The 15,328-nt window shown below is 40.8% G+C and overlaps 1 protein-coding gene across 1 annotated transcript in view; it reads right to left on the bottom strand.

Annotated features, from left to right (window-relative positions):
- Positions 1-14,854, bottom strand: part of LOC133647640 (inactive dipeptidyl peptidase 10-like) — an 89,668-nt gene extending 74,814 nt beyond the window's left edge. The window contains exon 1 of the mRNA XM_062043351.1: positions 14,745-14,854. Within this exon, the coding sequence (XP_061899335.1) occupies positions 14,745-14,804 (60 nt within the window). The 5' untranslated portion in view covers positions 14,805-14,854. The remainder of the gene's footprint in view (positions 1-14,744) is intronic.
- Between the last annotated feature and the right edge of the window lie 474 nt (positions 14,855-15,328).

Below are 15,328 nucleotides of genomic sequence, written 5' to 3'. Positions count from 1 at the left end.
ATAAATAATAAACATAATATAACGGAAAAAAAGAGAAATTTAAAAAATAAATGAATACAAAACATAATAAATAATTAATAATAAACATAATATAACGGGAAAAAAAGAGAAATTGAAAAAATAAATTATTATAAAACATAATAAATAATAAACATAATATAACGAAAAAAAGAAAAATTGAAAAAATAAATTAATATAAAACATAATATAACGAAAAAAGAAGAGGAATTGAAAAAATAAATGAATATAAAACATAATAAATAATAAATAATAAACATAATATAACGAAAAAAGAAGTGAAATTGAAAAAACAAATGAATATAAAACATAATAAATAATAAACATAATATAATGGAAAAAAAAGAGAAATTGAAAAAATAAATGAATATAAAACATAATAAATAATAAATAATAAACATAATATAACGAAAAAAGAAGAGGAATTGAAAAAATAAATGAATATAAAACATAATAAATAATAAATAATAAACATAATATAATGGTAAAAAAAGAGAAATTGAAAAAACAAATGAATATAAAAAATGTGTGAAAAACAGTATACTGAGTTTTTCACATTTTTTTTAACTTATTTGTTTATCATATTTCTCTTTTTTATTACATTATGTGTTTTATCCTGTATATAATAAAACAAAAAGAGAAATCAAATAAATAGATAAATCTAAAAAAAATGTGGGGGAAACTTAGTATACTGAGTTTTTCAAATTTTTTTTTACTTATTTGTTCATCATATTTCTCTTTTTTATTACATCATGTGTGCGCATGCAAATTATTCATCAAATTCACAAAACAATAACCACAGCATCTTCCAACTTGCACATAATTACACAACAATATCACATTTCAAAGTCGTTATTACAAATTAATGTTCATGACGTTCATGACACATTCATTCCAATGCACAACAGAGCTGGATAATCGTGTCAGAGCCTGATTTAAAGCGTCAGGATCGCATCAAAGCATTAAAAAGTTCAATAAAGCGTAATAAAACGTATCAAAGCGTGATTTAAAGCGTATCAAAGCGGGATCAAAGCGGCATCAAATCGTGAGGAACGGTAATTCGTCCCCCCAAAGCGGCAACTAGTTTGTATCAGAGCGCATCAAAGCATAACATTACTTCGGAGATCGGGATATTCGTGGAAAAATTTACAGAAATGACGGCGCTTTGCTCGCCGCTTTGGTGTGAACCAGGCATTAGAGGGAACATTGCTTACAGTCGACGTATTTGAAGAGAGAATGTCAACAAAGTGTGATTAATAACGAATAAACATTTTAATCGTTTGACAGCCCAACCGTCATAGTCATTAAAGTGCAATTACTGAGGGATTCAAATAAGCCAATGAGGTGTTGCACGGACAATCATCAATCAATCAATCAATCAATGTTTATTTATATAGCCCTAAATCACAAGTGTCTCAAAGGGCTGTACAAGCCACAACGACATCCTCGGTACAGAGCCCACATACGGGCAAGGAAAACTCACCCCAGTGGGACGTCAATGTGAATGACTATGAGAAACCTTGGAGAGGACCGCATATGTGGGTAACCCCCCCCCCTCTAGGGGAGACCGAAAGCAATGGATGTCGAGTGGGTCTGACATAATATTGTGAAAGTCCAACACATCAGCGAAAGTCCAGTCCATAGTGGGGCCAGCAGGAACCATCCCGAGCGGAGACGGGTCAGCAGCGTAGAGATGTCCCCATCCGATGAACAGGCTAGCGGTCCACCCCGGAGCAGAGTAGAAAAGAAACGGCAGATCAACTGGTCTAAAAAAGGGAGTCTATTTAAAGGCTAGAGTATACAAATGAGTTTTAAGATGAGACTTAAATGCTTCTACTGAGGTAGCATCTCTAACTTTTACCGGGAGGGCATTCCATAGTATTGGAGCCCGAATAGAAAACGCTCTATAGCCCGCAGACTTTTTTTGGGCTCTGGGAATCACTAATAAGCCGGAGTTCTTTCAACGCAGATTTCTCGCCGGGACATATGGTACAATACAATCGTCAAGATAGGCAGGAGCTTGACCGTGTAGTATTTTATACGTAAGTAGTAAAACATGAGGGGTGTAGAATAAGTGGGAGGCCCCGTGCGGGGCTCCGGCCCCAGGGCGTCGCAAGTGAAATACCACTACCCTTATCGTTTTTTCACTTACCCGGTGAAGCGGGAGTAGGCAAGCCCCCAGCAAGTCCTGGGTATGACGTTAAACTACATCCAGGCATGAGATGGGAGGTTGTGTGTGGGGTTAGTGAGTCCCAACTAACGTCTATAAAATGCACACAAAGAACCGTTTGCACCTTCTCTTGTGACTGGCGGGCGGTCAGCGCCATAAAGCTGAGCGGGTCCCTGGGTAATTGGGGCGCGGACATCCAACAGGACAGACTAAGTTCAACAGCCCAGTAAGGCAATTAGTCTAGGACAGGGGTCGGCAACCCGCGGCTCCGGAGCCGCATGCGGCTCCTTGACCACTCTGATGCGGCTCAGCTACATACATGCCGACCCCCCCGATTTTCCCAGGAGATTTATGGATCTCAGTGTCCCTCATAGATTACTCCCAGGGAAAAAATAATCCTATTTACACTCTAATTACTAAATAAAGGGCGTGCCCTAATTGCACTGCAGTAATTGTCCTCTATAGCATTTACATACAGCGTGCCAGTCCAGCCACATGTTGCATGTTGTTATTACTTGCACACACAGGAGACAGCAAAGCATACTTACTCATCAGCCACACAGCTTACACTGACGGTAGCCGTATCAAACAACTTTAACATTGTTACGTTACAAATATGCGCCACACTGTGAACCCACACCAAAAAAGAATGAAAAACACATTTCTGGAGAACATCCCACCGTAACACAACATAAACACAACACAACCATTACCCAGACTCCCATGCAGCCCTAACTCTTCCGGTCTACATTATACACCCCCGCTACCACCAAATCCCCCCACACATCAACCCTCCCCCCTCTCCGTGCGTTGGTTGAGCGGAAGAGTTAGGGCTGCATGGGATTCTGGGTATTGGTACCGTCAGTGTAAGATGTGTGGCTGCTGAGGTAGTACGCCTTGCTGTCACTTACGTGAGCAAGCTGAAATTGCATTCTACGTGTGGTCGAGCAGGTACACCGTTAGGGCAGACTGTAGAGGGCGCCAAATGCAGTGTCATCACGCTCTGATATTCGGGAGTCTCCCGGGAAAAATGAGAGGGTTGGCAAGTATGACGCTATCAAGCGCCATTCATTCAAAACTCGCGGGCTGCACTAACATCAAATTTCCACATTAAAGTGCGTGCCGGTGCGTGTGTCGGAGACCCCTGGTTAACATAGCACAAAGCGTTTAAGCTTTGTATGCAGTGTTTTTCATTTTAAATTTTAAATTTTTTTTTGTGGCTCCCATTACTTTCTTTAATTTGTGAAACTTGCCAAAATGGCTCTTTGAGTGGTAAAGGTTGCCGACCCCTGGTCTAGGAGAAGGATCTCTGATATAAAATACCCCTTCCAACCCGCACCAAGCCAGCGTGGAAGGTGTAGGCTAATAACCAGCATGAAGAGTACGCCAAGAGAGATCGTTCACTATGGCAGAAACATGCTGAGGCTTTCGTCCAGCAGTGGACTGACAACGGCTGCTGATGATGATGATGATGATGAGTAAAACCTTAAAGTCGCATCTTAGGTGCACAGGAAGCCAGTGCAGGTGAGCCAGTATAGGCGTAATATGATCAAACTTTCTTGTTTTTGTCAAAAGTCTAGCAGCCGCATTTTGTACCAACTGTAATCTTTTAATGCTAGACATAGGGAGGCCCGAAAATAAAACGTTACAGTAATCGAGACGAGATGTAACGAACGCATGGATAATGATCTCAGCATCGCTTGTGGACAAAATGGAACGAATTTTAGCGATATTACGGAGATGAAAGAAGGCCGTTTTAGTAACACTCTTAAAGGCCTACTGAAATGATTTTTTTTTATTTAAACGGGGATAGCAGATCTATTCTATGTGTCATACTTGATAATTTCGCGATATTGCCATATTTTTGCTGAAAGGATTTAGTATAGAACAACGACGATAAAGATTGCAACTTTTGGTATCTGATTAAAAAAAAGGCTTGCCCCTACCGGAAGTAGCGTGACGTAGTCAGTTGAACATATACGCAAAGTTCCCTATTGTTTACAATGATGGCCGCATGAAGTGAGAGAGATTCGGACCGAGAAAGCGACAATTTCCCCATTAATTTGAGCGAGGATGAAAGATTTGTGGATGAGTAAAGTGCAAGTGAAGGACTAGTGGGGAGTTGAAGCTATTCAGATAGGGAAGATGCTGTGAGAGCCGGGGGTGACCTGATATTCAGCTGGGAATGACTACAACAGTAAATAAACACAAGACATATATATACTCTATTAGCCACAACACAACCAGGCTTATATTTAATATGCCACAAATTAATCCTGCATAAAAACACCTGCGTGTTTGTTATGCTAGCTCCTAGCTCCTCTGCTAGCTCCTAGCTCCATAGAACACGCCAATACAATTCAAACACCTGATCAACACACACAATCACTCAGCCCAAAAGACCGTTCACCTAACCCAAGGTTCATAAAGCTTATATATTTTTAAAAAGTTACGTACATACGCAAAAAAAAAGTTGCGCACATACGGTCAAGCGATCAAATGTTTAGAAGCCAAAGCTGCATACTCACAGTAGCACGTCTGCGTCTTTGTCATCCAAATCAAAGTAATCCTGGTAAGAGTCTGTGTTGTCCCAGTTCTCTACAGGCGTCTGTGTATCGAAGTCAAAAGTCCTCCTGGTTAGAGTCTCTGTTATCCGAGTTCTTCCATCTTGACTGCATCTTTCGGGAATGTAAACAAAGAAGCGCCGGCTGTGTACTGTTGTTGCTGACTACGTTCGAAAAATACGTCCGTTTCGCACCGACAACTTTCTTCTTTGCTTGCTCAGCTTCCTTCTCCATAATGCAATGAACATGATTGCAACAGATTCACGAACACAGATGTCCAGAATACTGTGGAATTATGAAATGAAAACAGAGCTTTTTCGTATTGGCTTCAATGTGGAAGGCATACCCGTGTTCGCCGGTCTACGTCACGCGCATACGTCATCCTCAGAGGCGTTTCGAACCGGAAGTTTAGCGGCAAATTTAAAATTTCACTTTATAAGTTAACCCGGCCGTATTGGCATGTGTTATAATGTTAAGATTTCATCATTGATATATAAACTATCAGACTGCGTGGTCGGTAGTAGTGGCTTTCAGTAGGCCTTTAATGTGTGACTCAAACGAGAGAGTTGGGTGGAAGATAATACCCAGATTCTTTACCGAGTCGCCTTGTTTAATTGTTTGGTTGTCAAATGCTTAGGTGGTATTATTAAATAGATGTCGGTGTCGAGCAGGACCGATAATCAGCATTTCCGTTTTCTTAGCGTTGAGTTGCAAAAAGTTAGCGGACATCCATTGTTTAATTTCATTAAGACACGCCTCCAGCTGACTACAATCCGGCGTGTTGGTCAGCTTTAGGGGCATGTAGAGTTGGGTGTCATCCGCATAACAGTGAAAGCTAACACCGTATTTGCAATCATGTGTCCACCTGTATCACACGTAAGGCCAGTGAGGTGGAGATGATTGAGTGAACGGTGCAGACGCACACAGCAGAGCCTTCCTTACACGCCACTGAGCTGCTCACCGACATGAATTAAATGCCTGTGATTGTATTCTTAGTGACTGCGAGTGCGTGAAAGCGTCTCCCAGACGCACTTTATGCCGCTGCCCGTCGCCCTCGCTTTCAAGATGACGGCAAAGCCGGTGACGACTTCATGTTTATGTGAAAAAGGAAGAAACGAGGCTTCGGACACATTGAGGTTACAAACGTTATCAAAACCCACAATTGGAACGAATCGACTAAATTGGCTGATGCTTCCTGCAAAAAGCATGACTCTGAGACGCTCTTCGTACAAAAAGGTGTTCATTGTTCAACACTTGGCTTTAAAAAACATATCAAACAGATGTGCCAGAGTCTTAAATACAACATAAAAACGTTCAAATGTATCAGGAATTCATTAACACTGGAGGCAGCTCAAACTTATTTTAAAGGCCTACTGAAATGATTTTTTTTTATTTAAACGGGGATAGCAGATCCATTCTATGTGTCATACTTGATCATTTCGCGATATTGCCATATTTTTGCTGAAAGGATTTAGTAGAGAAAATCGACGATAAAGTTCGCAACTTTTGCTGGCTGATAAAAAAAAAAGCCTTGCCTGTACCGGAAGTAGCGTGACGTCACAGGAGCTAGTATTCCTCACAATTCCCCGTTGTTTACAATGGAGCAAGAGAGATTCGGACCGAGAAAGTGATGATTACCCCATTAATTTGAGCGAGGATGAAAGATTCGTAGATGAGGAACGTTACAGTGAAGGACTAGAGTGCAGTGCAGGACGTATCTTTTTTCGCTCTGACCGTAACTTAGGTACAAGCTGGCTCATTGGATTCCACACTCTCCTTTTTCTATTGTAGATCACAGATTTGTATTTTAAACCACCTCGGATACTATATCCTCTTGAAAATGAGAGTCGAGAACGCGAAATGGACATTCAGTGCCTTTTATCTCCACGACAATACATCGGCGAAATGCTTTAGCTACGAGCTAACGTGATATCTTGCTTTAACTGCATATAGAAACAAAATAAATAAACCCCTGACGGGAAGTATAGATAGAAAATCAACAATACTATTAAACCGTGGACATGTAAATACACGGTTAATGCTTTCCAGGCTGGCGAAGGTTAACAATGCTGTGCTAACGACGCCATTGAAGCTAACTTAGCAACCAGACTGCACAGAGCTATGCTAAAAACATTAGCTCTCCACCTACGCCAGCCAGCCCTCATTTGCTCATCAACACCCGTGCTCACCTGCGTTCCAGCGATCGGCAGAAGGACGAAGGACTTCACCCGATGCGTTTGGCGGCCCGGAGATGTAGGAAGTCAAGGTGAAGTCGGCGGCTAGCGCGGCTAGCGCGGCTAGCGCTCCAACAAAGTCCTCCTGGTTGTGTTGCTGTAGTCCGCTGCTAATACACTGATCCCACCTACAACTGTCTTCTTTGCAGCCTTCATTGTTCATTAAAAAAATTGCAAAAGATGTCCAGAATACTGTGGAATTATGAAATGAAAACAGAGCTTTTTGTATAGGATTCTACGGGGTACCATAACTTCCGTTACTCGGACTTCGTCACGCGCATACGTCATCATACCGTGATGTTTCAGCCGGATATTTCCCGGGAATTTTAAAATGTCACTTTATAAGTTAACCCGGCCGTATTGGCATGTGTTGCAATGTTAAGATTTCATCATTGATATATAAACTATCAGACTGCGTGGTCGGTAGTAGTGGCTTTCAGTAGGTCTTTAATGCAATGATTATGTCTCGTTTTTATTATTGTATAGCATGTTGGTCGCAGACAAGCAAAATGACACTGAGGCCATTGGAAACTTTGCACAAACAATCCCTCAAAATCCTTGACCGAAAAACCACAACACCACCATCATTGTCTAGTTCTCCAAAAATATAGATTGTTAAATTTAGCTAACATTCAAAGATTAGCACCAATACGAATGGCCCATCGAATCTTAAATAACACTGCACCAGCGCCACTTAAGCACTTTGTCCAGTTTACATCTGCTGTGACAACTAGAAACACACGAGCCTCCACCAGGGGGCAGTGTAGCGTACCCAGATGTAAAACCTCTTTTGCACAAATCAGCCTTTTCATATAAAGCCATGAAGGAATGGAACGACCTCGCAACAAAGTTGAAAAGTCTAACAGATGACTCTTCATTCACAATTGAAGTTAAAAAGTGGCTTTGGAGCAATCAAAGCGGCTCACACGGTCAATAAGGTGGCCACTATGTTTGACACATCAACCCTAAATGTGTATTACATTTATCCATGAGAGCATTTTTATTGTAAATTGTGAGGTGTGTGTGTTAAAATCATGGTTGTTTTTACAAATGATGACAGATGTGAACAAAAGTATGTATTGTCTTTGTGTGATGATGTAAATGAGGTGTGCTTGTATTGTATATTAAGTATGTGTCCATGAAAGGGCATTTTATGACTTTTTTCTTAATACTTGTGTATGATTTTATTGTCATAATTTCATTGCATGATTTGTGTATCCCTTTAATTTAGGTAGCCAGGGACTGCAGATGGAAATGAGCTATTTAGCTATAATCTGGTACAGAACATATCTGTCTTTGAGCTTCATGTTTCTGTGCATTGTCCCTTCAAATAAAGACTAAACTAAACTAATTGTAGCCACACAGTAAGTTCGCTAAAGATTCAGAGTACGCAATTACAGAATGTTTAGCAGGCTGAATGCGAGTTCTTCTACAGCAGGAATACAAGTTCTGTATTCCTACAAAACAAAATATCTGGCAAGGACACCAACGCACTGCAGGTAATTGTCGTTAAAACTGTGTTCATGTCCTTTTTTTTGTTGAGCTGTTTGAAAAAGCGTAATGTTTAAAAGAAAAAAAATTAATTATAGCAATTTCAGTCATGGAAATAAAAACTTGATAATTATATGTCTAGGATAGGCTCCGGTAACCCCCGCAACCCCGAAATGGATGGGTAACCTGTTTAGGGATGTCCGATAATGGCTTTTTGCCGATATCCGATATTCCGATATTGTCCAACTCTTTAATTACCGATACCGATATCAACCGATATATGCAGTCATGGAATTAACACATTATTATGCCTAATTTGGACAACCATGTATGGTGAAGATAAGGTACTTTTTAAAAAAAATAGTAAAATAAGATGAATAAATTAAAAACATTTTCTTCAATAAAAAAGAAAGTACAACAATATAAAAACAGTTACATAGAAACTAGTAATGAATGAAAATGAGTAAAATTAACTGTTAAAGGTTAGTACTATTAGTGGAGCAGCAGCACGCACAATCATGTGTGCTTACGGACTGTATCCCTTGCAGACTGTATTGATATATATTGATATATAATGTAGGAACCAGAATATTAATAACAGAAAGAAACAACCCTTTTGTGTGAATGAGTGTAAATGGGGGAGGGAGGTTTTTTGGGTTGGTGCACTAATTGTAGGTGTATCTTGTGTTTTTTATGTTGATTTAATTGAAAAAAAAAAAAAAAAAAATTAAAAAAAAAAACGATACCGATACCGATAAAAAAAAAACGATACCGATAATTTCCGATATTACATTTTAACGCATATATCGGCCGATAATACCGATATTATCGGACATCTCTAAACCTGTTAATAGGATAGGAGAGGTATTTATTGTCATTGCAACAAGTACAACAAAACTATGTTTTCAGCACAAACCCGTTCAAGATGAGACAAACAAACACTGTACAGGGTTACAGAACAGGAACGCTGATGGGTCGCCACGAGGCGCCCCGTAAAAGGTGGGAAAAGGGTAAAACGCTGGGGAAGAAGATGAGTCAAAAAATACAATCTAGACTGGGCTCCTAAGGGAGTGGGAAAAAACGTCCATGTCATGCACACATAAACATGTTACATTTAATCACGACAACTCGCAACAGAAAGGGGGGGGAGTTGGGACCCTGGAGGTCGACTGCTGCTATGAAGCGCTGCCAGCCGTCCATTACCCCGAAGGGGAATCAAACGGTGGTGAAGGCGTGGGGTGGGGGAGGGTGTGTGTGTGTGTGTGTGTGTGTGTGTGTGTGTGTGTATATGCCCATTGTCTTGGGTGTGCTGATGACGTGTCCACACGGTAAGTTTTTTAGCAACGGTTAAATGTAAAAAAAAAAAATGAGCAAAAAGACAATGTAATGACAAAAAGTTATATTTGTGATACTAATAATTAATAATAAGCTGTGGCTTATAATACAAAGCTGACCTTAAATTTTGTCCTTAAGTACAATATCATTGTCCAAAAAAAAAAAACTTGGTAAAAATGTAATAGTGTTAGACACACTTACTGTAATTCAACACAAACATAAATGATCTAATCATATTTATTACTACAAACGTTTATTTTTAGGTGCAAAGAATTGTGCGGAAACGTCCACTTTTTAAAGCAATTATACCTGACAATTTTATTTTTAATCATGTAAATACCTCAAAAATAAATGTTTAGCTTTCCCGGCTTCAAATATATTTTCCGGGTGATGGTTTATCAAGTAGATTCTCGTATTTCCAGCATTGTGCAGAGTCCCGCTTGGTCAGCTGGCGGGCCAAATGAAATGACACGACGGGCCAAATTTGGCCCGCGGGCCCCACTTTGGGCACAGCTGGTCTATCCACAAAGCAATTTTGCAAAGCTTTAAACCCTGAAACCTTTCAAAAAACTGGCAACTACTGCACATCAGTTGTACCATGTGCATTTTTTTCAACATGTTCCATGGACTCAACCTGCACCATGCATCCTTTGAGTACCTTTAACACTAATCAGAGGCGGGTGAAAATAATCAGCACCCATGGCAACGAAAACACAAACCCAGGGGTTCTGAAAAACAGAACTAAGGGAGTCAAACTAAAATAAAACATGATCCGGGCTACGGATCATGACGACATCTTTTGAGTACCTTTAACACTAATCAGAGGCGGGTGAAAATAATCAGCACCCATGGCAACGAAAACACAAACCCAGGGGTGCTGAAAAACAGAACCAAGGGAGTCGAACTAAAATAAAAACATGATCCGTTGCCTCCTTTGAGTACCTTTAACACTCATCAGAGGTGGGTGAAAATAATCAGCACCCATGGCAACAAAAACACAAACCCACGGGTGCTGAAAACAGAACTAAGGGAGTCAAACTAAGATAAAACATGATCCGGGCAACAGATCATGACGACATCCTTTGAGTACCTTTAACACTAATCAGAGGTAGCTGTAAAATAATCAGCACCAATGGCAACAAAAACACAAACCCATGGGGTGCTGAAAAACAGAACTAAGGGAGTCAAACTAAAATAAAAACATGATCCGGGCAACGGATCATGATGACATCCTTTGAGTACCTTTAACACTAATCAGAGGTAGCTGGAAAATAATCAGCACCAATGGCAACAAAAACACAAACCCAGGAGTGCTGAAAACAGAACTAAGGGAGTCAAACTAAGACAAACATGATCTGGGCAACGGATCATGACGACATCCGTTGAGTACCTTTAACACTAATCAGAGGCGGGTGAAAATAATCAGCACCCATGGCAACGAAAACACAAAGCCGGGAGTGCTGAAAACAGAACTAAAGGAGTCAAACTAAGATAAAACATGATCCGGGCAACGGATCATGACGACTTCCTTTGAGTACCTTTAACACTAATCAGAGGTAGCTGGAAAATAATCAGCACCAATGGCAACAAAAACACAAACCCAGGGGTGCTGAAAAACAGAACCAAGGGAGTCAAACTAAAATAAAAACATGATCCATTGCCTCCTTTGAGTACCTTTAACACTAATCAGAGGCAGGTAAAAATAATCAGCACCCATGGCAACGAAAACACAAACACAGGGGTGCTGAAAAACAGAACTAAGGGAGTCAAACTAAATTAAAAACATGATCCGGGCAACGGATCATGACGACATCCGTTGAGTACCTTTAACACTAATCAGAGGCAGGTAAAAATAATCAGCACCCATGGCAACGAAAACACAAACACAGGGGTGCTGAAAAACAGAACTAAGGGAGTCAAACTAAATTAAAAACATGATCCGGGCAACGGATCACGACGACATCCTTTGAGTACCTTTAACACTAATCAGAGGCAGGTGAAAATAATCAGCACCCATGGCAACGAAAACACAAACCCAGGGGTGCTAAAAAACAGGACTAAGGGAGTCAAACTAAAATAAAAACATGATCCGGGCAACGGATCATACCGACATCCTTTGAGTACTTTTAACACTAATCAGAGGCAGGTGAAAATAATCAACACCCATGGCAACGAAAACACAAACCCAGGGGTGCTGAAAAACAGAACTAAGGGAGTCAAACTAAAATAAAAACATGATCCGTTGCCTCCTTTGAGTACCTTTAACACTAATCAGAGGTGGGTGAAAATAATCCGCACCCATGGCAACAAAAACACAAACCCACGGGTGCTGAAAACAGAACTAAGGGAGTCCAACTAAGATAAAACATGATCCGGGCAACGGATCATGACGACATCCTTTGAGTACCTTTAACAATAATCAGAGGCGGGTGAAAATAATCAGCACCCATGGCAACGAAAACACAAACCCAGGGGTGCTGAAAAACAGAACTAAGGGAGTCAAACTAAAATAAAACATGATCCGGGCTACGGATCATGACGACATCTGTTGAGTACCTTTAACACTAATCAGAGGCGGGTGAAAATAATCAGCACCCATGGCAACGAAAACACAAACCCAGGGGTGCTGAAAAACAGAACCAAGGGAGTCAAACTAAAATAAAAACATGATCCGTTGCCTCCTTTGAGTACCTTTAACACTAATCAGAGGCAGGTAAAAATAATCAGCACCCATGGCAACGAAAACACAAATCCAGGGGTGTTGAAAAACAGAACTAAGGGAGTCAAACTAAATTAAAAACATGATCCGGGCAACGGATCATGACGACATCTGTTGAGTACCTTTAACACTAATCAGAGGCAGGTGAAAATAATCAGCACCCATGGCAACGAAAACACAAACCCAGGGGTGCTGAAAAACAGAAATAAGGGAGTCAAACTAAAATAAAACATGATCCGGGCAACGGATCACGACGACATCCTTTGAGTACCTTTAACACTAATCAGAGGCGGGTGAAAATAATCAGCACCCATGGCAACGAAAACACAAACCCAGGGGTGCTGAAAAACAGAACTAAGGGAGTCAAACTAAAATAAAACATGATCCGGGCAATGGATCATGATGACATCCTTTGAGTACCTCTAACAATAATCAGAGGCAGGTGAAAATAATGAGCACCCATGGCAACAAAAACACAAACCCAGGGGTGCTGAAAAACAGAACTAAGGGAGTCAAACTAAATAAAACATGAGGCAACAGATCACGACGACATCCTTTGAGTGGGGCGGTATAGCTCGGTTGGTAGAGTGGCCGTGCCATCAACCTGAGGGTTGCAGGTTCGATTCCCGCTTCCGCCATCCTAGTCACTGCCGTTGTGTCCTTGGGCAAGACACTTTACCCACCTGCTCTCAGTGCCACCCACACTGGTTTAAATGTAACTTAGATATTGGGTTTTCACTATGTAAAGCGCTTTGAGTCACTAGAGAAAAGCGCTATATAAATATAATTCACTTCACAATTCACTTCACCTCTAACACTAATCAGAGGCGGGTGAAAATAATCAGCACCCATGGCAACGAAAACACAAACCCAGGGGTTCTGAAAAACAGAACTAAGGGAGTCAAACTAAAATAAAACATGATCCGGGCTACGGATCATGACGACATCTTTTGAGTACCTTTAACACTAATCAGAGGCAGGTGAAAATAATCAGCACCCATGGCAACGAAAACACACACCCAGGGGTGCTGAAAAACAGAACTAAGGGAGTCAAACTAAAATAAAACATTAGGCAACGGATCACGACGACATCCTTTGAGTACCTTTAACACTAATCAGAGGCGGGTGAAAATAATCAGCACCCATGGCAACGAAAACACAAACCCAGGGGTGCTGAAAACAGAACCAAGGGAGTCAAACTAAAATAAAAACCTGATCCAGGCAACGGATCATGATGACATCCTTTAAGTACCTTTAACACTAATCAGAGGCGGGTGAAAATAATCAGCACCCATGGCAACGAAAACACAAACCCAGGGGTGCTGAAAACAGAACCAAGGGAGTCAAACTAAAATAAAAACATGATCCGGGCAACGGATCATGACGACATCCTTTGAGTACATTTAACACTAATCAGAGGTAGCTGAAAAATAATCAGCACCCATGGCAACGAAAACACAAACCCAGGTGTGCTGAAAAACAGAACCAAGGGAGTCAAACTAATTAAAAACATGATCCGTTGTCTCCTTTGAGTACCTTTAACACTAATCAGAGGCAGGTAAAAATAATCAGCACCCATGGCAACGAAAACACAAACACAGGGGTGCTGAAAAACAGAACTAAGGGAGTCAAACTAAATTAAAAACATGATCCGGGCAACGGATCATGACGACATCCTTTGAGTACCTTTAACACTAATCAGAGGCAGCTGAAAATAATCAGCACCCATGGCAACGAAAACACAAACCCAGGGGTTCTGAAAACACAACCAAGGGAGTCAAACTAAAATAAAAACATGATCCGGGCAACGGATCATACCGACATCCTTTGTGTACTTTTAACATCTGCAAGTCGCACTTTTCTCTGGAAAATCCTTGCATGGAAAATGCTAGAAACGTAACGCGAAAGCTGATTGGTACCAATAAGTTGACCTGGCGTGTAGCTGCACTGTCCCACCTGTTGTGTAGTCATGCACACAACAATCTCCCCTTGTGCCTCATCTGCATGAGTGTTATGTAACACGTCACGTTGTCACACTTTAACTCGCCGTCACAACCAAAACAATCAGCCACTGCACATGCGCAGGAGATGCACAGCCAATAAAAGCCACACAGATGTTGAAGGAATGGCATCCTCACTCACTCGCAGCATCCACGGCCACAATGTGGACACGAATTAGGACGCACAGTTGAAGGACTAAAATGTTGGTCTACCTCATCCTGCTGCTGAGACTCTTTTGCTTTCTTCTTGCTGGGATCCTTGGAGGCTGTCATCGCGCCGAAGTCCTCCTTAAGCAGAACCCTGCAGCTCTCCCGGTGATAACATCCGAACCTGTGCTGCCAGAGTCGATTTTAAGGGTGACGTCAATGCTTCTGCTGTACTGGCGAGCAGCGCTTCCGGAGTTGGCTACCAAAATAAAGGTACGCGTGGTAAAAACGAGAGGGCGGGGACAAGAAACCATAACCGAAATATGATAATAATAATCATTATAAATCATTATCATTATTATTGCGATTGTTTGGTGATGTTATTTTTAGGTTAAACATATTCATACGGTTTAATTACATTTTTTTAACCATAATGCATACTGTAATTAGGGATGTCCGATAATGGCTTTTTTGCCGGTATCGGATATTCCGATATTGTACAACTCTTAATTACCGATACCAATATATACAGTCGTGGAATTAACACATTATTATGCCTAATTTGGACAACCAGGTATGGTGAAGATAAGGTCCTTTTTAAAAATTAAAAAAAATAAATAAATAATTCTTGAATAAAAAAGAAAGTAAAA

This window comes from Entelurus aequoreus, linkage group LG01, assembly GCF_033978785.1.
Source record: "Entelurus aequoreus isolate RoL-2023_Sb linkage group LG01, RoL_Eaeq_v1.1, whole genome shotgun sequence".
NCBI lineage: Eukaryota > Metazoa > Chordata > Actinopteri > Syngnathiformes > Syngnathidae > Entelurus > Entelurus aequoreus.
This window is presented reverse-complemented; position numbering and strand designations above follow the sequence as displayed.